At 43.0% G+C, this 22,265-nt stretch overlaps 1 protein-coding gene across 1 annotated transcript in view; it reads left to right on the top strand.

The window, feature by feature from the left end:
- Positions 1-21,810, top strand: part of CCNF (cyclin F) — a 59,814-nt gene extending 38,004 nt beyond the window's left edge. The window contains exons 16-17 of the mRNA XM_069210495.1: positions 14,078-14,250; positions 21,284-21,810. Coding sequence (XP_069066596.1) covers positions 14,078-14,250; positions 21,284-21,756 — 646 coding nt within the window. The 3' untranslated portion in view covers positions 21,757-21,810. The remainder of the gene's footprint in view (positions 1-14,077; positions 14,251-21,283) is intronic.
- The last annotated feature ends 455 nt before the right edge of the window (positions 21,811-22,265 follow it).

The following is a 22,265-nucleotide window of genomic DNA, read 5'->3' as shown; positions in this document are numbered from 1 at the left end:
CTACCTCTTTCTGTCCAGAAGTGCAAAATAAAATCTTGGACTTACCTTTTGATGGCCAGGCGTTATTTGGGAAACACATTGACACCTTACAATCCATCAAATCGGACACACACGGCAAGGTCACTAGGGACCCTGCAATATCGAAAGTCTTCCTTTCGACCTAGAGGGCGTGGCCAACCCTCATACAGAGGAGGATATCAACAACACAGGTATTCCGCCTATCCTTCCTCTTCCCAACAATATTGCCAATACTACTCACAAAGGCAGCCGCCGCAACCTGCCTATGGTAGACCTGGAGGCCGTGGACGCTCAACCCGCCCGTCAAAAGATTTGGCTTGTAGAACCTGATGCTTCCGAGGCTCCGGCTACGTCCAGTTCTCCTCCTTTCATTCTGGGCGGGAGGATATCTCTATTCCTCAAACAATGGTAAACCATTACTTCAGACAAGTGGGTCCTACAATTAGTGAAACGGGGCCATACTTTAGAATTTATCCAGATACCTCCCTCTAAACCCCCCACCCCACAGCAGGACTCCTTCAAGGTACCCTCAACAACTCAAAAAGGAGATCGACAAAATGCTTCTCAAAGGAGCTATAGAGAAGGTGCCTCGAGCCCAGCGAGGAACAGGATTTTATTCCAGGTTCTTCCTCATTCGGAAAAAGTGGAAGGATTGGAGGCAGATCCTCTATTTAAGGGAGCTAAATGTCTACTTAAAAAAGCAATTGTTCCGTATGATCAGCCTACAAGACGTCCTCCTGAGTCTCAATCAGGGAGATTTCATGTCTACACTAGACCTGAAAGACACATACTTCCACATACCCATCCATCCTGCCCACAGAAAATATGTGAGATTCACTGTAGCCGTCAGCCATTTTCAATTGTCCTTCCTTTCGGACTGAAATCAGCTCCCAGAATATTTACCAAATGTCTAGCACCTATCGCAGCCTTTCTCAGGAGAAAACACCAAGTTTTTCCATACTAGACGATTGGTTGATAAAAGCAAGGACCTACGCAGGAGCGCACAAATCAACAAAAAAGTGTTTCCTTACTAACCAAACTCGCCATCAACTGGGAGAAATCCAAGCCTCTACCAGCACGCAATATTACCTTTCTAGGGGCAAAACTGGACACAATACACCATGGCATGCCCCACGTCAGGGAGGCAACAAAGGTTACTGACTCTAGCAAGTTCCATACAGAAAAGAAAAAAGGTTACTGTCCGTCTGTTCAAGTCTGTTGGGCATGATGTCTTCATAAATACCTCCGGTTCCTCTATGCCGTCTAAAGATGCGCCCCTTACAGGAGCAACTAAATTGTCAATGGCTCCAAGTGTCAGGCACTTTCGAGGATCAGATACAAATAACTGAATGCTCAGAGCTCTGAGATGGTGATCTCAAAGGCATCATCTATCAATCGGTCTTTCGTTTCTACAGCAGCCAGCTCCGTGGACCATAACGACGGATGCATCACTGGAAGGCTGGGGAGCTGTGTTACTGGATCTGCAAATAAGTGGCAAATGGCCACCGCATCTGGCATCAATGCCTATCAATTGGCTGGAGCTCAGAGCAGTGCACCTGGCCTTACAGGCGTTTCTTCTCAGGATCGCAATGGTGATAAGGACAGACAACACCACTACGATGCATTACCACAACAAACAAGGAGGCACAAGATCTCTCACTCTCCAGAGAAGCCCAAACAATCTGGAACTGGGCCTCGCAGCAAGGCATCACACTATCAGCGGTACTCTTGCCGGGATAAACAACAAGACAGCAGATGCACTCAGCAGGCAGAAGTCAACTGCCACGAGTGGGAGCTAGACCAGACAGTAGTGAACCACATTTTTTCCCAGTGGGGAACACCAACAGTAGACTTGTTTGCGAACAAACACAACGCCACATGCCAGTTCTTCGCAGGTTGGCATCACCAGGAGGGATCTTGGGGGAATGCGTTTTTTCGATAGTCAGGTCAGACCTCTTTGCTTATGCCTTTCCTCCAATTCCTTTGATCCCACAGGTACTCATGAAGATGGAAACGGAGCCGTGCACTCGGATATTGATAGCTCCGTACTGGCCGCGTCAACATTGGTTTGCGGAACTTCTCCTATCAATCAAGCCTCACATTCCGCTGGAGCAGTTACCCCAATTGCTAACAATGAACAGGAGCCAGGTTTGGCACCCCGATCCGAAGTAAATGCGTTTATCAGCCTGGCTCCTCACCGCAGAGAGTTCGCGCATTTGAATATCCCACAGGACTATAGGGATATTTTGTCAAAAGCCAGAGCAGATGGCACCAATAAAATGTATTATTGTAAATGGAGAAGATTCTATGTCTGGTGTCATCAACGACAGATTGACCCATTAGTCGCCCCACCGGAGGAAATATTACCGAACCTGTTGCAGCTAGCTCAAGCTGGCCTGGCACATTCGTCCATTAAAGTTCACTTAGCAGCTATAGCTGCATACAGACGTTCAGATGCTACAGCCTCACTCTACTCCTCTCGTCTGATTAAGAGGTTCTTGAAGGGGCTTTTCAGAGTTTTCCCTCCTTTCAGACCACCACGTCCTTCGTGGAACCTGAATATTGTCTTGGCCCAACTGATGAAGCATCCGTTTGAGCCGATCCATCGTGCTTCTCTCAAGTTCCTGTCATGGAAGGTTGCCTTATTGGTAGCTCTCACATCAGCTAGGCGAGTCAGCGAGGTGCAAGCTCTTTCAAACCAAGAGCCATTCCTACAGCTCAAACACATGACTGCTAATGCGCACTAACCCGCATTTTATTCCAAAGGTTCCTTCAGACTTTCACATCAACGAACCTTTAGTCTTCAAATCTTTTTTCCTCATCCATCTACTCCGGCTGAGAGGGCATTACACTCCTTAGACGTTAAAAGATGTGTTAAATTTTATTTGGACAGGACTAAATCTTTTCGACGCTCTAATCAGCTATTCGTAGCATACACTGCTCCTAGGAAAGGTCATCCACTCTCCAAGCAGAGTATTTCCAGATGGATCGCCTCAGCCATTTGCTTCTGCCATCAGGTAGCGGGCAAACCTCTGCACTCGCCTGTACATGCTTACTCAACGAGAGCAGTCTCATCGTCAGCGGCACTGTTTGCCGGAGTTTCACTACAAGACATTCGTAGGGCAGCAACATGGAAGAGCTGTCATACATTCACGAAACACTGCTGCTTGGAATCTCCCTCTCAGGGAGAGGTAGCAGTGGGACAAGCGGTTCTCAGGAATCTCTTCAGGTGAAGGTTAGTCCTCTCTTCTACATCCCTCCATCCTAGGACAGGTATGCACATTGTTTATATCCCTTATTTTCGCTTATAAAAAAAAAAGTATACAAGAGTAAGAACATTCTAACAGACATAGGTGGTCGTTTTTAATGATGGTATTCATATTACATACGCTTTTACGTGTTTTGGGATAATTTTTGCTCTCTGCATTTTTGTGTATGTATATGTGTATGTATGTATATATATATATGTGTATATATATATGTTCAATGGCATGTGTAGCTGCAGATACACATGCTGTGCACAGTCCGCCATCTGGTGTTGGGCTCGGAGTGTTACAAGTTGTTTTTCTACGAAGAAGTCTTTTCGAGTCACGAGACCGAGGGACTCCTCCCATTTCGACTCCATTGCGCATGGGCGTCGACTCCATCTTCGATTGTTTTTTTTTCCGCCATCGGGTTCGGACGTGTTCCTTTTCGCTCCGTGTTTCGGGTCGGAAAGTTAGTTAGAATCTCGGGAAAAAACGTCGGTATTGTTTGCGTTCGGTATCAGGTTAGTTAGAACAAATCGACACTGAATTCTGAAGAGCTCCGGTGGCCCTTTGGTGTTTTTTCGATCCCCCGTCGGGGCCTGGTCGGCCCGGCCACACGTGACTTCAAGGCTGATAGGACGGACCCCATTCCACTTCTGCCCAAAATGCCATAACAAGTATCCGTATACGGATTAGCATCTGGTCTGTAACTTGTGCTTGTCTCCCGAGCACAAGGAAGATACTTGTGAAGCCTGTCGAGCGTTTCGGTCGAGAAAGACATTAAGAGACCGAAGAGCCAGAAGACTGCAAATGGCGTCGACGCCGACAGGACAAGAGTGTTTCGAGGCCGAAGAAACGCCAAAAACCGTGAGTAAGACGTCGAAACATAAGACTCACGAGAAGTCAACAAAAGCCCAGGGGACGCCACTGCCAACAGGCCATGGCTTAACCCGAAAAATAGGTGACCGATCATCGGCACCGAAAAAGGGCACGCTTGTGGCGAAGTCATCCGACTCAGGTCGAGATACCGCCACACAGCAACCTCGGACCCGAGACAGCGGCTCCGAAAAAATTCGGCACCAAGACACCACGCCGAAAATAAAAAAGGTTTCTTCAGAGCCTAAAAAGACATCCGAAAAAGTTTCGGTTCCGAAACATCCAGCCTCGGAGCTGAAAACAGGTTCCTACACAGAGGAACAAGGATTAACCTCCCAAATGCAAAAGCATAGATTCGGAGAGGAACTTGAAGCTGTAGAGCCAGACTATACACAAAGAAGGCTCCACATTCATGAGGACACAGGGAAGATAACCACTCTTCCCCCAATTAAAATAAAAAAACTGGCCTTTCAACAAAAGGACAAGCAGCCACATGCAAAAGTGGCAAGAAAAACAACTCCACCACCGTCTCCACCACCATCAATACACGCATCACCGGTAACAACTCCACCACTGATGCACTCCCCAGCTCATACTACAATGAGTCAGGATGATCCCGATGCATGGGACCTTTACGACGCCCCAGTATCAGACAACAGCCCAGACTCGTCGCCACCTGAGGACAGTACATCTTACACACAGGTGGTCGCAAGGGCAGCTGCTTTTCACAACGTCACCTTGCATTCCGAACCAATTGAGGATGACTTTTTGTTTAACACCCTATCATCCACCCATAGCCAGTACCAAAGCCTACCTATGCTCCCAGGAATGCTAAAACATTCAAAACAAATCTTTCAAGATCCTGTTAAAGGCAGAGCCATAACTCCAAGGGTGGAGAAAAAATACAAGCCACCGCCAACAGATCCCGTTTATATTCCAACGCAATTGACACCGGACTCAGTAGTTGTCGGGACAGCTCGTAAGAGAGCGAACTCTCATACCTCGGGGGACGCACCACCTCCAGACAAAGAGTCGCAAATTTGATGCAGCGGGCAAAAGGGTGGCAGCACAAGCAGCAAACCAATGGCGCATTGCCAATTCACAAGCACTTTTGGCAAGATATGATAGAGCTCATTGGGATGAGATGCAGCATTTCATAGAACACTTACCCAAAGAGTTCCAGAAAAGGGCGCAACAGGTGGTGGAAGAAGGACAAAGTATCTCAAATAATCAGATACGGTCTTCAATGGATGCAGCAGATACGGCTGCAAGGACAGTAAACACTGCAATAACCATAAGAAGGAACGCATGGCTGCGTACTTCGGGGTTCAAGCCGGAAATTCAACAAGCCGTGCTAAATATGCCCTTTAATGAACAGCAGTTGTTTGGGCCGGAAGTCGACACTGCTATTGAGAAACTCAAGAAAGACACTGATACAGCCAAAGCCATGGGCGCACTCTACTCCCCGCAAAGCAGAGGCACTTTTCGCAAAACACCTTTTAGGGGAGGGTTTCGAGGTCAACCAACAGAAACCACAACATCACAAGCAAGCCCCACTTACCAGAGCCAATATCAGCGGGGAGGTTTTCGGGGGCAATATAGAGGGGGCCAATTCCAGAAGAATAGGGGAAGTTCCAAAGCCCCAAAACTCCTCAAAATAAATAGTGATTTACAAGTCACACAACCCCATCACATAACACCTGTGGGGGGGGAGACTAAGCCAATTTTACAAACATTGGGAGGAAATAACAACAGACACTTGGGTCTTAGCAATTATCCAGCATGGTCATTGCATAGAATTTCTCAAATTCCCTCCAAACATCCCATCGAAAACACACAGTATGTCAAAACAACATATAGACCTTCTAGGACTAGAAGTTCAAGCATTGCTACAAAAAGAAGCAATAGAATTAGTACCAAAACTACAGATAAACACAGGAGTTTACTCACTGTACTTTCGAATACCCAAAATGGACGGCAGTCTGAGACCAATACTAGATCTCAGAACACTAAATACCTACATCAAATCAGACCACTTTCACATGGTTACATTACAAGACGTAATCCCACTGCTCAAACAACAAGACTACATGACCACACTAGACCTAAAGGATGCGTATTTCCATATACCAATACATCCTTCACACAGAAAATACCTAAGGTTCGTATTCCAAGGAATACATTACCAATTCAAAGTGTTGCCATTCGGAATAACTGCGCCAAGAGTTTTTACAAAATGCCTGGCGGTAGTAGCTGCACATATCAGAAGGCAGCAAATACATGTGTTCCCGTACTTAGACGACTGGTTAATCAAAACCAACACGCTAAGACAGTGTTCGCAGCACACAAAATGTCATACAAATCCTCCACAAACTAGGTTTCTCGATCAACTACACAAAGTCACACCTTATGCCGTGTCAAACACAGCAATACTTAGGAGCAACAATCAACACAGCAAAAGGGATTGCCACTCCAAGTCCACAAAGGGTTCAAACATTTCACAATGTAATACAGGCCATGTATCCAAAACAAAGGATACAAGTCAAAATGGTAATGAAACTGCTAGGCATGATGTCTTCATGCATAGCCATTGTCCCAAACGCAAGATTGCACATGCGGCCCTTACAACAGTGCCTAGCATCACAATGGTCACAAGCACAGGGTCAGCTTCTAGATCTGGTGTTGATAGACCGCCAAACATACATCTCGCTTCTATGGTGCAACAGTATAAATTTAAACCAAGGGCGGCCTTTCCAAGACCCAGTGCCACAATACGTCATAACGACAGATGCTTCCATGACAGGGTGGGGAGCACACCTCAATCAACACAGCATCCAAGGACAATGGGACATACATCAAAGACAGTTTCACATAAATCACTTAGAACTGTTAGCGGTATTTCTAGCGCTGAAAGCATTTCAGCCCATAATAACCCAAAAATACATTCTAGTCAAAACAGATAACATGGCAACAATGTATTACTTAAACAAACAGGGAGGGACGCACTCAACACAGTTGTCTCCTTACACAAAAAATATGGCATTGGGCGATTCACAACCACATTCGCCTAATAGCACAATTTATTCCAGGGATTCAGAACCAGTTAGCAGACAATCTCTCTCGGGATCACCAACAAATCCACGAATGGGAGATTCACCCCCAAATAATAACTTACTTTCAAATTTGGGGAACACCTCAAATAGATCTATTTGCAACAAAGGAAAACTCTAAATGCCAAAACTTTGCATCCAGGTACCCACGGGATCAATCCCAAGGCAATGCTCTATGGATGAACTGGTCAGGGATATTTGCGTACGCTTTTCCCCCTCTCCCGCTCCTTCCATATCTAGTAAACAAGTTGACTCAAAACAAACTCAAACTCATACTAATAGCACCAACATGGGTGAGGCAACCTTGGTACACAACACTACTAGACCTATCAGTAGTACCTCATGTCAAACTACCCAACAGACCAGATCTGTTAACACAAACAACAGATCAGACATCCAAATCCAGCATCTCTGAATCTAGCAATTTGGCTCCTGAAATCCTAGAATTCGGACACTTAGACCTCACACAAGAATGTATGGAGGTCATAAGACAAGCTAGGAAACCTACCACTAGACACTGCTATGCAAATAAGTGGAAAATATTTGTTTATTACTGCCAAAATAATCAAATCCAGCCATTACACGCATCTCCAAAAGATATAGTAGGACATTTACAAAAATCAAATCTAGCTTTCTCTTCCATAAAGATACATCTTACCGCAATATCAGCTTACCTGCAAATTACTCATTCAACTTCATTATTTAGAATACCAGTCATAAAAGCGTTTATGGAAGGCCTAAAGAGAATTATACCACCAAGAACACCACCTGTTCCTTCATGGAACCTCAACATTGTCTTAACACGACTCATGGGTCCACCATTTGAACCCATGCATTCTTGTGAAATGCAATACTTAACGTGGAAAGTTGCGTTTTTAATTGCCATCACATCTCTAAGGAGAGTGAGTGAAATTCAAGCTTTTACCATACAAGAACCATTTATTCAAATACACAAAAATAAAATAGTCCTACGAACAAATCCAAAATTTTTACCAAAGGTAATCTCACCGTTCCACTTGAATCAAACGGTAGAATTACCAGTGTTCTTCCCACAGCCAGATTCTATAGCTGAAAGAGCACTACATACATTAGACATCAAAAGAGCGCTAATGTATTACATTGACAGAACAAAACTAATTCGAAAAACTAAACAACTATTTATTGCTTTTCAAAAACCTCATACAGGAAATCCAATTTCGAAACAAGGCATTGCTAGATGGATAGTTAAGTGCATTCAAACCTGCTATATTAAAGCAAAGAGAGAGCTGCCTATTACACCAAAGGCACACTCAACCAGAAAGAAAGGTGCCACCATGGCCTTTCTAGGAACTATTCCAATGAACGAAATATGTAAGGCAGCAACATGGTCTACGCCTCATACATTTACCAAGCACTACTGTGTGGATGTGTTAACTGCACAACAGGCCACAGTAGGTCAAGCTGTACTAAGAACATTATTTCAAACAACTTCAACTCCTACAGGCTGAACCACCGCTTTTGGGGAGATAACTGCTTACTAGTCTATGCACAGCATGTGTATCTGCAGCTACACATGCCATTGAACGGAAAATGTCACTTACCCAGTGAACATCTGTTCGTGGCATTAGTCGCTGCAGATTCACATGCGCCCACCCGCCTCCCCGGCAGCCTGTAGCCGTTTAGAAGTAGATCTTGAACATTTGTACATTTGTAAATATATTACTTTAAGCTTCATTATGTACATACGTATTCACTCCATTGCATGGGCACTATTACTAGCATACACAACTCCTACCTCACCCTCTGCGGGGAAAACAATCTAAGATGGAGTCGACGCCCATGCGCAATGGAGTCGAAATGGGAGGAGTCCCTCGGTCTCGTGACTCGAAAAGACTTCTTCGAAGAAAAACAACTTGTAACACTCGGAGCCCAACACCAGATGGCGGACTGTGCACAGCATGTGAATCTGCAGCGACTAATGCCACGAACATATGTACACTGGGTAAGTGACATTTTCCATATATATATATTTATTTATAGGAATATGAGGTTTCATGTATCAAGGTGTTTTCGATCAAATATGTTATATTACAATGTGCATAGCTACTGCTCTCTATTCTGATTCAAGCATGTGAATCTAAAGTTCCAATGCTGGAGTAAGAAAATAAGTTACTTACCTGTAACTGTAGTTCTCCAGTATTGGAATCTTTCATAGATTCACATGCGACCCACCCGTCTCCCCGGAGAAGCTCACTTCACCTCTTTCTCTCTCTCTTTTTCCTATATTGTAAGCATTTGTGCTTGGAAAATCTGAGGTGCTGGAGCTTCTCTCGCGGAGGATTCTAGAGGGTGCTGTTGCCTGATTGGTGGATGCTCAAGTTTGGTCCTTTTCACAAAATGACTCTGATACTGTTAAATTAAAGAAGCCTAGGGCCTTTTTCTTTGTTAATGTCTTGACATTACTTGTGTAAATTATACCGACGACGGGGAATGATTCAAGCATGTGAATCTATGAAAGATTCAAATACTGGAGAACTACAGTTACAGGTAAGTAACTTATTTACTTCTGTGCATCATGTTGATTATTTTTAGGCACTCAACTTTCAGGTACATGTTATACCAGTAACACAATTAAAGAAGACAGGCAAATGTAGTATGTAGATCTAAAATACAATGTTTTATAAATTGTGGCAAATACAAGTCAGCAAGAAACGCAGCACAGTGGCGCTATATTAATCAAAATAGCCAGGGATGTACCAAACAAATGAATCGGCTATGGGATCAGATGTAGTGTTTTAAATGCTGCAAGACCTTTTCATAGTTTCTATTTGTATTATCTTCTGCACAAGACCATATCGATGGGTGGGATATCAGAGGGTGACATTTGTTTAATTATGGTGTAAAGAATCTCATAAGCTTTACGTGGATGTCCAGCTAAGTGGTTTCTCATCCTGGCTTGTGCACAGACTTACATTATGATTATTAAAATAGTGGAGTTGGCGCTTCACTTGATTTTTAGGACTGCAGCTTTTTCACAACAGTTGAGTCAGCCCAGTGTGACTGGAAATAATTTGGTCTCCTTTTTTTTACAGTAGAGTATGATGCTGTTCTGAGCCCTGTACCAGTGTTAATATGTCATTTAGTGCACCTGTGACAGTAGTATTGGTTCACAGAATTTTAAGATTTCTAAGATAAGAGTCTGTTTCATACTGTTTCTTTAATCTCGGCACAAAACATTAAGTCCCAAGCACAGAGGTACTTGCATACAAGTTCTTAAATACTGATATAAAGTGGTCTTTGTATGCAGTAGCTTTTCAATGGTGGTGTGCTGTCTTTTTTTTTTATTATTATTATTTTTTTTTTTCCTTTCTTTAAATTAGCCTCTTGTGAATTAAGGACTGCAGTTAACGGGGTAAAGCTAGATTTTGCTAGGTCTGTGAGTAATGATATCCCGTAGACCTCTCTTGTGAGGAGTAGACTTTAAACCAATGTGCCTAGTTTTTTAGGATTACGTTTTGGATAGTGCACAGTTGCTATTGAGTGTTTGCTATTACATTTGAGCTGGTCATCTAGGATGAAGCAGTCATTTTGCTTTTTTTTCCAGTGTAGTGGATTTGTACCATACATGGGTTCGAATTATACATTGTGTGTGCTGTCTGAGGCAAAACACTATGAATGTCTTGTCTGGGAGGAATAAAAGGGATTACTGCGTCATTTTGGTTTCAGATGTTTTTTTTTTTTAAGGCTTTGACATTGCTGAAAATATTTTTAGGTTAAAGAGAATCTGCGTATTGGGCCAGGTTTAGACGGAATCTGTAGTTCTTATTTGAGGGATTAAGCATAGTTTTAAGTGAAAGGGTAATTATGTATTTTTCTCACAGATTCCCCCCAGATACCACCTTATTTTTATTTCTTGGTGATCTCAGATAGTGTAAGCCTCCCCTAGGTCTGTAAGGGTACCTAGAGGAGTTAACGGACATTGAAACTCACTGGCATAGGAGCACCCTGTTAGCCCAGATTTTAAATGGAAAGGTGCGATTTGAGATGAGTATTTTTACACTTGAGTTTGAATGCTCATAGCAGTTAAGAGGCTGGAGGAAACTGCACTCTGGAGTGCATTTTTGGGATGCTTGTGTAAACATGCATTGGTCTGTAAACGTTCATCGTACTTGGCATATATTATAGTTGGTTGTCATCCAGTACGGAGATGTTTTTTGTTTTTTAGTTAACTTGCAGCCTCAATCCAGTTTGTGTAACATCTGTTGGCAAAGTTTCCCTTGCAATGTTTATAGGGATTCATTGAACGATCCAGTGTGTTAATAAATTGATCTCTGAAGTTATTCAGTGCATAGTTTTCCCTTGAGCACGAATAAGTACTCTTTGGAGATTTCAACAGCCTACTGTTTTTGTGAGCGGTCTAGTTTTAGACGGCATGTCCTTATTACGCTGCTTATCATTCCTAAACGTTGCATACCAGGTTTATTTTTATTTTATTTGGCATGGATTTATTGTGATCAAGTAACCTATCATTCCTCCTCAGTGTCTAAAACAGTGGTTCACAAACTTTTGACTTCTGTGGACCCCCACGGAATCATTATTGGAATTCGTCTTACAATTTAAAAAATCCTTGACATTTACAGTACATTGTAAAATTTTAAAATGTACATTTTGCCACTTCATATGCACTTTGTGTGGTAATTTTCTAAGCTGTCACATAATCCCTGAGGAGGCTTTGTGGACCTGTCCCCGGACCACATGTTGGGAACCACTGGTCTAAAATATTGCTGTCACTTCAAATTGCCAAGTGGTATGTAGGCCAGGCTGAGTCCGGAAAAATTAGTGGAAAACTCATCCCTTGCAGAAGAAAGTTCTAGGTGAACAATAGTCAACAGTTGGGTCAAACATTTTGTAGCATTGACAATTGAATGGAGAAAGCCAGCCCAAGCTGCAGACAAACACTAGTTGCATTTTTAAATCGTTTCCAAGTTGGTCGGTAATCCCTGGTATGTTTCCTAACTGCAGTATTAATGTTCTAATGTAGTGCAGTCTTAAGTACCACTCACCTCATTGTTTTATATGTGGCCTTTCCGTGGAGCATAAAGATTGAGTACTTAGACCTATAAGGGGGCACAGTGATAACTGGGGAGTTGGACGGCACAGGGTGTCAAACAACCAATTCTCCTTGTTGGGAAGTCTCCAGCTTATTAAGGGGACAATGGTGACCCTGCCTAAACCCAGACTAGGTATCCTGTCCTGGGTGATCCCATTGGCCTCCTGGCACATGCAATGGACGGCCCTATAAAAGAACCCCAGAGGCAACAGTCAAATGATTCAAGGCAACAAGTAAGTTTTCCCCAAATGGAGGCATTCTAAAATTAAGTCAACAATTGAGAATTTTGGTACACATCCCGCCATGACACTCCGCTCTGTTAAGATCTCGCTGGAGAGGTTACCTGTCTATCCTGAATTTGCCTTGCTCCAATAGATTGCATTATGTTTCAAATCCAACCATGCCTCCCTCTTAGTTGGATTTAAAGGTGGGATTTGGTCCAGTATGATGACATGAGGTGTGCTACGAGACAAGTGAGAATCGGGCAGGAATGAATTACTTCAGACAAGAGGGGCTAGTGGTGAATGTGGGGTGGGGTGAAAATAGGGTTCGAGGGTGCAGCTGTGCCCATGTGGCTCTTTTTAGAGGGCCAACCCCCTACTAATGAGATGAAAAACTGCTAGCCCCTTAGAGAGAATTCTGGGTCTGCAGGCCTTGAAGTTAAAATGGCTTCATCTAAAGATGGCCCAAACTGGGAACAGAAGGATTTTTCTCACACCTTGCTGAAAATGCAGCAAAAATTTCAGATCTAATATCTTTCAACATAGATTGAATATTTGAAGTGTAATAATAGGCAGTGAGCTGGGGTAAATTGGTTTAGTCTATGAAACCCAAATTATTTGCAGTGTAGGTTGCTGACTTAACAGAATTGTCTCCTATACTACATCGGTAACCTCTAATAGAAAATGCAATTAAATGGCTTTGCTTCTGGTCCCCAAACAAGGGTTTGCAAAATCATAAAAGGCCATTCTCTTGCTATTATTGAAAACTCTGGTATTGTTTGTGGCAGCCCATGATCTGTCCATCTCCTTCTCTTTAGTACTATAATATTCATTTTATGATCAGGAACAGGGCCTGGTTGTTGCTGGTCCGCACCCATATTTGTGTCTCGAGGTTGACCATAATAGTTTCTAAGTGGCCCTTATTTTAAAGCAATTGGGGAGGAGTGTAAGCAATATTGAAGACCTACAATTACATTTTAAACATTAGTTCAGAATTTGTAATAATGGATGGCTTTGACCTTTGCCCTTTCTGAAGTCTGGGTGAATAAATTTAGAAGCATTGCTGCATTTTCGAGATCTAAAGACACTGTGTGAGACTAGTCCATCTCATATATGGCATCTGTTGACAAAATTAACCATCATATTTCAAGAGTGACCCCTGGGTGGTTAATATGGAACCCACGAAACAACCCAACATCTTTCCTGAAATAATTGGTTTGTTTCAAAGTACTAATTCTATAAGATTGTTTTTTTAAACTTGTCGACAAAAAATATAACCAGATTCTATGTGAAGTGAGGATAAAATGAAGTAAAACTTAGTGGAAGGAATACAGAACACATTCCCATACAGCAACACCAGCAGCTATAGTCATTTAAGACAACTGAAAGATTGTGTTGGAGATGTGCCAACCTAGTATTCCTGCCATTTGGCACTACTGTTGTCCTCTTTTAGGGGCCTTTTTTAAGTTAGGGCTTTCAGGTATGTTGTTCTGACCACATAACCTTATCTCTTAGGAGGAGGGAGGACAGTATCCAGGAAGATCGAGACAGCTTTGTCACCACGCCAACAGCAGAGCTATCCAATCAAGAAGAAACTCTGCTCGGAAACTTCCTGGACTGGAGCCTGGATTCCTCTTGCACAGGGTATGAAGGTGACCGAGAAAGCGAAGGGGAAAAGGAAGGAGATGGTAAGTCAGATTCACTCCAAAATGGAATTCTTATTCCTCTGCAACTCAAACTGTTTAACAACCTGTGGAGATTATGATAGCAATCTATTATAACAGATGTGTATATAAAAGGCCCTTATAATTTATCCAAGAGTTTGTGCAGCGATTCTTAAATTGAGACTATTGCTAGTCATCATGGCACAAGTTAATACAGGATGTGCTTCGTCTGCTGGAATTTGTGTCTAAACATTATATGGGAATAACATTGTTTTAGATAAGTAACTAGTTTGATTTCTTCTTTCAACATTCCAAATATATTGGATTTTTCCTTCACCCTTGTCCCTGAGAAGAATGTTAACACTCTTTCTACTCATCTAGATATTATTTCTGCCTTTGTTCCGGCAATATCTTTGGATTTGTTGGGTGGCATGTGTGGCTGTAGATGCGCATGCTCTGCATACTCCTGCCGTCTAGTGTTGAGTCTTCAGTTGTGAAAGTTTTTATTCAAAGAAGTCTTTCGAATAACGAGGTCAAGTGGCTCCTCCTCTCAATGATAATGCACAAGAGCGTCCGCTCCATTGTTGAATTGTTTTCTGTCTGCCATCTGGTTCAGACATGTGTGCCTTTGCTACATTTAGGCTCTGTTACAGTTCGACCTTTGGTCTTTTTTCCTATCCCTTCTATTGCTATTTGCATTTTTCTGTTTGCGCTTCGAACAATCTCACTGGTTCAACTCCTTTCAACCAAAGCCCCATCGGGGCACTGCCCTTCAGGGCTAACCTTCAACACCCATACCAGTTTTCCAGCAATGCTCAACTAGTAATGGAATGCAGGCCTTTTCGGGTTTGCCCATGTTGCCATGCAAAGTATCCTCACATAGACCAACTCTGTGTGCAACTTGTGCTTGTCTCCACAACACAAGGAATATGACTGTCCAAGAAGACACTTTGGGACCATAGAGCTCGATGTCGCACAGAGCCACCTACAGCACTCCTGACATATTTAGTGAGGAACACGCTCAGGAGCAGCCATCCATCAGAGGAGGCCTTCTCTATCGGCAAAATCTCAGAGCTTGATATCGAAAGGCAGGACATTCCATCAGCTCAACATGCAAGTATTGCACCCCGCCTTCCAACCTAAGCAGACCAAGAAACCATCAGCCTTTCTTGTCTTAGAATCTGAGATCCCTGCTCCACCACTGCTGTCTGCCCATGGTTAGCATCGGAAAAACATTTTTAACCCACTCGGCATGGTGAGAAAAGCATGTTTGAAGCTGAAATCTTCTACCAAGACCAACATTCAGTGTTGTCTCGACCTCAGTGCCGACTCGGCAGTCGTCTTCGACCATCTCGACAGCACCTCACACCTCCTAAACCAAGATCTTTTAAAACTGAACTTCAGAATCTAAAATAACCAAATCCAGCTTTGCCCCTGATCCACATCCAAATTGGGGGTTGAACGAATACTTGCTAAAGCTTCCTCTCCACCACCGAAAAGGAAGCTTACCTTTGAGAAAGCATTGGACATGCCTTTTCCTCCTAGAAGGAAGACTATGGACAAAGCCACCAGCCTTGCCTTCCTTCAATGTCTCAACACTTCTACTATTAACTAATTCTCCTCCATAAGACTCCTTAGATGTCACCACACTCCTCCTGGTGGGTACAGAGGGGCCGCAAGGAGATGATCCCTGTATAAACCAGAGGTTCAGCAAGCTGTATTAAATGCCTTTTTACAAGGAACACCTTTACGTTCCTCAATTGGACTGTACCTTTGAGAAAATAAAGGACGAAAGACAGCGCAAGCCATGAAAGTGCTTCAAAAACCTGCTTCCCTCAAGTGTCAGGTTTGCCACAGGTATCGGTTTCTGTGGATTCACCTATGTCATTCAATGGTTTGGAAATTGGGCAGGGGTGATCATTTCAAGACTGATTGTAGTAACTTCCACATATTCTCCAATGCTATAAAAGTAAATATATTTTAGTTCTAGGAGGTCCCACATTGCATTGGCTGGCATGGTTCCCTTCCAACCTGGCAGTTACCTACTAGTCTAGTTAAACAGGTCGGATTAGGAATTTGATATTTTTTTGATAATTCTTTGTATTGAATGCCATTCTCCAAATTAATGAGCCCCCCCCCCCCCCTTTCAATTCATTCCACAATTAAATCTCTTAAAATTGTGAATCGTTCTAAAACCATCTGTTTGTAGACCTGTTTTACTAATTTAGCAGTGTTCTTCATAAACGGCCATGAATCTGAAGGCTTGCCAGCAACCCCCTCTTCGAGACCCCACTAGCCAGGTGTTTGTACCTCATGTTATGGGAGCTCTGCTACAGTTTGGCTTTTTTCGTAGAATTCAACTTTGATTTGCAACTGAAGAATGGATTCCAGCTTCATCTTCAGTTTTACACTACTCTTTAGATCGACATTTCTGGAAAAAGCTAGGAAACATTACGTTTTTTAAAGTGTGCTGCCTAGTTTAAAAAAAATAAAAAATCAGCACGGATGCTGAAGGATTACTTGAGCACTTGAAGAAGAGGTCTGTACCATGTAATCTGTGAACGTAAAGCTTAACACTTCTTTAGAATTAGCCAAAAATGTCTGAACACACGAACTTCACAAGTGACAAAATGGCACACCAACACTCTCTGTGATGCAGTCTTCAGGTGGGTCACATTTAGCTTGAGGAGAAGACTGGTCTTTCAGAGCCAGCTATCCCAACAAAGCATGCATCAAAGACCTATAAATCGTGTTCCTCTTTTTAACAACAAAGGTCTGCTTTGTTGGTTGTCAAGGCTACGTATTTATCAGTTACGTTTTGTGCTGCATCATCTTCAGCATCAAAAAGACAGGTCAGCTGAAGTAGTGAATGGCCCCACAGATGTTCCCAGCTATTATGAGTTCCTCCCTGGACAGCTGCCTCTTCAGCTTTTTTTGTTCCTAAATAAGGGCAAACATGTTACTGCAGCTAAGCTGGTATCCTTGATGGTTCAATGTAAATCTGTATTGGTGGTAGTATTGCAGATGAAGGAATTGTTGGCTGCAACACCTCGACCCACAACACATTGTTGTACCATGAGTTAGGATGCTGGTGATAGCCATTCTGTTCAGACACAATCTGTTTCATTGGTTGCTTGCCAATGGACCTCATATTTGGCTTTACAGAAGTCCACACCGGAAATGTGCAGTTCTGACCTAAACCGGTCTGGACTCCATCCCATTCAGAGCTGTGCCAAACTAGTTAATTTGTAATTAACTCTACTTATCAGGCTATTTTACATGAATTTTATTTTTATTTTCTCAACTTGAGCAAAGTTTTTTCAGCTTTGAGGAGCTGCAGCTAACACACTGCACTGATTACCATGACTGTTTGATGTGGTGCTTTGGAGTTATCCAGTTAAGTGTGTTGCTCACCCTGGGGTTACTTCTGGTGTTGTAAGGTAGGTGAGTTGATGGGTTTTGCCCCTATGACCGTATAGAACAGGCTCATTCATGATACTGCACCAGTATAAGACCAGAGTTGAAAAAGCATAAAGGAAGTCTGCTCTCGTGGTACCCATATTCACATGCCTCCATTTCCAAATTTTCAAGCATACTAAGTTGCTTGCAGGGTTATGAGTCTGAGGTACTCCTGTAGCTGGGAGCAGATTTTGAGCTTACACTTTCAGGGGATGAGCACATGTTCTTCAGTGAATCACTTCATGAATGATGAGATCCTTAGCATTATGACATAAATTGGTGAAGTGGGCACTGCTAAACCATTTATATGAAAATTCCACGGTGCCTATCGGGGCCAGAGACCATGTTAAAGTCTTATAGAGTACCACTGTGTAGGAAAGGTGGACTATGTGGGGTGGTTAAGACCTAACATTGTAATGTGAGAATATTTATCAGGTCCTCTTTAGCAAATGCATTAGCTTGTTCCCAGGTAGCTGTGCCACAGAGCAGTCAGGCTTGGTCAAAGGAACAAGTATAAAACATTTAGAAGCACAAAAACAGGTAGGTAAGAAACTCAACCTAAAAATTCCACCATCAATATATAAAAATAGTATTTTTTGTTTCTTGAAGGAGGTACCAAAACAGCAAAAATCACAGGGCACTGGAGATAAGTTCCAATAAATCTTTGCAATCAGCATTGCAGTTCAGCAAACCTCTCACTCCTCTCTTGGACTGCCTACAATGGGCTGTGAGCTACTCACAGGGGCTCTTTGGGTCCAGGGAGACAGTTAACTGTCCGGTCCAGCAGTCTCAAGTCCTTACAGAAGATTTCACCTTAATCACTGGTCTAGTAAAGTGGTACTGATACTGGGGATACAGGAAACCAGCTAAGGATACTGAAGATGCTGGAGCTGTGGAAACAATGATGTCACTATTCATGAGCCACCCAGACGTCCATGAATTTCAAGGGGTCTCTTCCAGACCCTCACATCACTGTAGTGAAGGATAGTGTAGGTCCAGTTGCTATTGGTCTCTGGTTACAGTGATGCTCAGAGGTTCAAAGCAAGCACTTGGAGACCCTTCTGTCCTGGCACAAGTGGATCTTTCTTGCCTCAAGTGGCCTCTGATAGTCCTCTTTGAGAGTCCCTTGAGTTTAGTAGGTGCAGTTCTTTCTCGGTGCAGCTTCATTTTGCTGGGTCCAGGGAGCAGCAGAGCAGCCCTTCTGTCTTGCTAGTGAACCAGTGATCTGAAGACTGCCACTTTTATGCCGTTTTCTTGCTCTCAAGAGGTTACCTTTCCCACTTTACATCACTTCCTAAGGGTTTGGCCACCAGACAATCTACCAGAATCCAAGATGGCAGAAACCTTCTTCCCCTGTGATGAGCCCTGAGCACACGTAGTGTGTAACTTGCATAATGAGCCACTCTTCTTGGGGAATAGTTTTTGCAACTGTCTGCCGCCACCCCCTCCTTCCTGTAGACAAAGGTGTGATCACCATTTGCTTCACTGAGGCGCTAGCCTCTTGGAAGCTGGGCTGCCTGTGGCCACAGCCTGGTAGTATCCTGCTGAAGGACACCACACCTCCCTTCAGCAATTCTTTATTCCCTGTTTTTGTGAGCGCTTCCTGGCAAGAGCATAAAATTTTTCTTGTGACAACTTTTGCGGATAACGGTAAAGGCTTCTGGCTTGGACAACAGCGTGGTGACTTTTTAAAGTTACCTTCAATATGATCTCAGCAATTAGTGGTTTAATGTAACAATTTGATACCTTGGAGTGATAGCGTTGGTGACCTTAAATAGAAAGTCAGCACTTTGTGCGGTGGCTAGTGAAGCTCAATGCTGGCCATTGGGACCACAGATTATGCTACAGTAAAAACTGCTATTTTGTGTTTTCACTGTTGGGTCCCGTTAAGCTCAAAAGAAAAATGCTGCTCTGTGTAATATTAACAACCCCACCTGGTGGGCTACCAATGCCTTCCCTCTGGGGTGGTTTATTAATATTAAAAAGGATTTGACTTTGCAGAAAGGTTTATTTTGTATTTTCAAGTTGGCAGATTTAAACAGCCTGACTGGGCTGCTGCTGGCATAGCTAGATTTGCTTTTCCTCCATGCCTCTGTAGCAGTGGCACAATTGAGTGCTACAGTCCACTAGTGACATTTAAAACACTATCTCTCTGGGTACTTCTTGAACTATATATTTGGGATCTATAAGTAAGTTGAAGGGGGGGGGGGGCGATATGGTATTTGCCAGTTGCACGTGTACTTTGAAGGCGTTGCACTTTGACTTGGACAACAGTGCACTAGTAAAACAAACAGCAGCCAAGAGTCCGAAGGGGGGGTGTGGGGGAGGTGCTCGGGTGTAGACATTAATATTTGTGTCTGGCGATTTACAGGTGTGTATTATGAACCGGAAACAAAGGAATGGTTTGTTTCCAGGGCTCATATCCATTTTTCAGCTTTTTTCACCCGTTTAGCATTTTGGCTCTTTATCCAGTGTGTTTTTTTTGTTTTTTTTATTTGTTTTTTTTTAAATAAAGGTTTAAGGAAAAAATGGGGTTACCCTATTTACCCCCACCCCCCTCCTTTTTTATTTTTAAGTGGGGGTATGCTTGCCACCCCCACCAAATGCCTTTCGTGTTGCAGTAGGCAGTGCATGATGTGATAACTTGTTGACTAATTTTGTCAACGGTTTTCATGTCATGGTTACCATCACCTCTGCAAAGCAGTAGAATTGCACTACTGGGCCCTATGCTTCGGGACCTTACAATGTCTTCTATCAGTATGATGTGTATTGTGGAGCCTTTCTTCAATTCATCACATGTTTTCAGATTTCCATCTGGACAAAGATGGCTATTATCCATGCTGTCTAAGTTGAGGGTGTGCTGTGCAACATCTATTTGGAATGCAATGCCTTCCAACACACACATAGACATAGGCCCACACACACACACACGCCATTAAATGTCTGTGTACACCCTGCTACAAATAGTGCTGCTTTACTTGTATTTTTCGGTGTTAGATCTGCAGTAAGTATGGCTATGTGAGCTACACCTTGGACACTATACTCTTGATGTGTCATCCTGCAGTAATTAGTAATCTAGTCTTGTGTGGTCAATTTAGCCAGACATTTGTTTCCCTGTGCTAGATTATGCCTCTCGCTCTCCAACTGTGAAAGGTCTTGTTGGGTGGGAGTGGAAGAAAGACGTGATGTGTGAAAAGGTTAAAGTTAATGTTACAGTGAGGTTTAAGCCTAGTGATGTTTTCTCCTATTGAGTACTCCGTGTAACTTGTTCCTCTGACATTGTTCAGAGTCATTGAATTGAGTAAATGGAGGTAACTAGCTTTCACACATGGCTGCAAATGTATTCAGAGATTGAATCTTCCAGTTCATGATGATGTTTGTTTTATCTTTTTACCTCATAAATGTTTCACCTAACCGCTTGTGATATGGCTCTGTGCTTGGATTAAAGTTCCATTGTTAAAGTTTTTTGTTGTTGTTGGCAAACGTTTGACTTGATGCACCTTGCTAGAATGTCCTTGATCTTTAAGTTTATATCTGTTTTTCCTATCACTATGCTGGCATAAGAATCAAGTAAAATAAAGTACTATTTGCTGTTCAGTTACAGGACCCAGTGGCATCTTGGACATCACAGTGGTGCATGTTGATCCTGACCAGCACTGTTGTGAGGACTCCAGTGATGATGAGAGCCCAGTGGAATGCGTTCAGCAGATTGTGCTACAGCCAGATCACCACATTTCAGTCTGTGGAGGCACTTCATTGAAGCCATGGATTACCTTCCACACACCAAAGGAACCTTCTGACCAAGCCAGTTCTGGCTACTCATCGGTCAGTAGTGGTAGTCCCACATCTGTAGAGACCAGTTGCACCACACCAACTACAGCTACCTCAGCATTGCCACAAGGGACAAGTGGCAAGGGTTGGCCATTCCTCACCCAATACTTGAAACCATGTTTACACCCCATTCCTAATAGTCCAACTGAGGACATTGGTCACCGTCGGCAAGTGAAGCGCAAAAACATAGCAGGACACAGTGAAGAAGAGGACCTGAAAGTAGGAGTTTTAAGCCTTTAATGTTGAGAAAGTGGCCTTAAAGTTGACATTTCTGCAGTATTTTTTTTTTTTTTTAGATAACCTCCTTTTGGAAAGGAGTTCAAAGGATTTAAGAGAATTGATTCATGTCTTTGTATCCTGCCTGCCCACATTTTCTAGCTGGAATGTAGGGACTAAGCACGAGGCCTCACTCCAGTTTATTTTCTGAAGTTGCTGAATCTGCCCATGTTCACCACAATTTGGACTGAAACCAGAAGAAGCACTCTGTATTGACCTTGGCTGTCAAAATGACCAAAGGAACTTCACCTTCACTCACTTCACCTTGGGGCCTGTCTATAACACAAGCAATTCACATTAAGCACAGATTGTATACAAAATGTCCTCAGACTCTCACAAAGCACCAGCCACCAAAGGAGATTTAAGGCCTTACTGATTGTAGGTTCTCAGCTTTAATGGTCTTAATTTGCCAAAATCCAGTTATTTTACCTATGAGCACCTGCTATTTTAAAATTGTGTGTGTGTGTATGTAC

This window comes from Pleurodeles waltl, chromosome 10 (genome assembly GCF_031143425.1).
Source record: "Pleurodeles waltl isolate 20211129_DDA chromosome 10, aPleWal1.hap1.20221129, whole genome shotgun sequence".
Classification (NCBI taxonomy): Eukaryota; Metazoa; Chordata; class Amphibia; order Caudata; family Salamandridae; genus Pleurodeles; species Pleurodeles waltl.
This window is presented reverse-complemented; position numbering and strand designations above follow the sequence as displayed.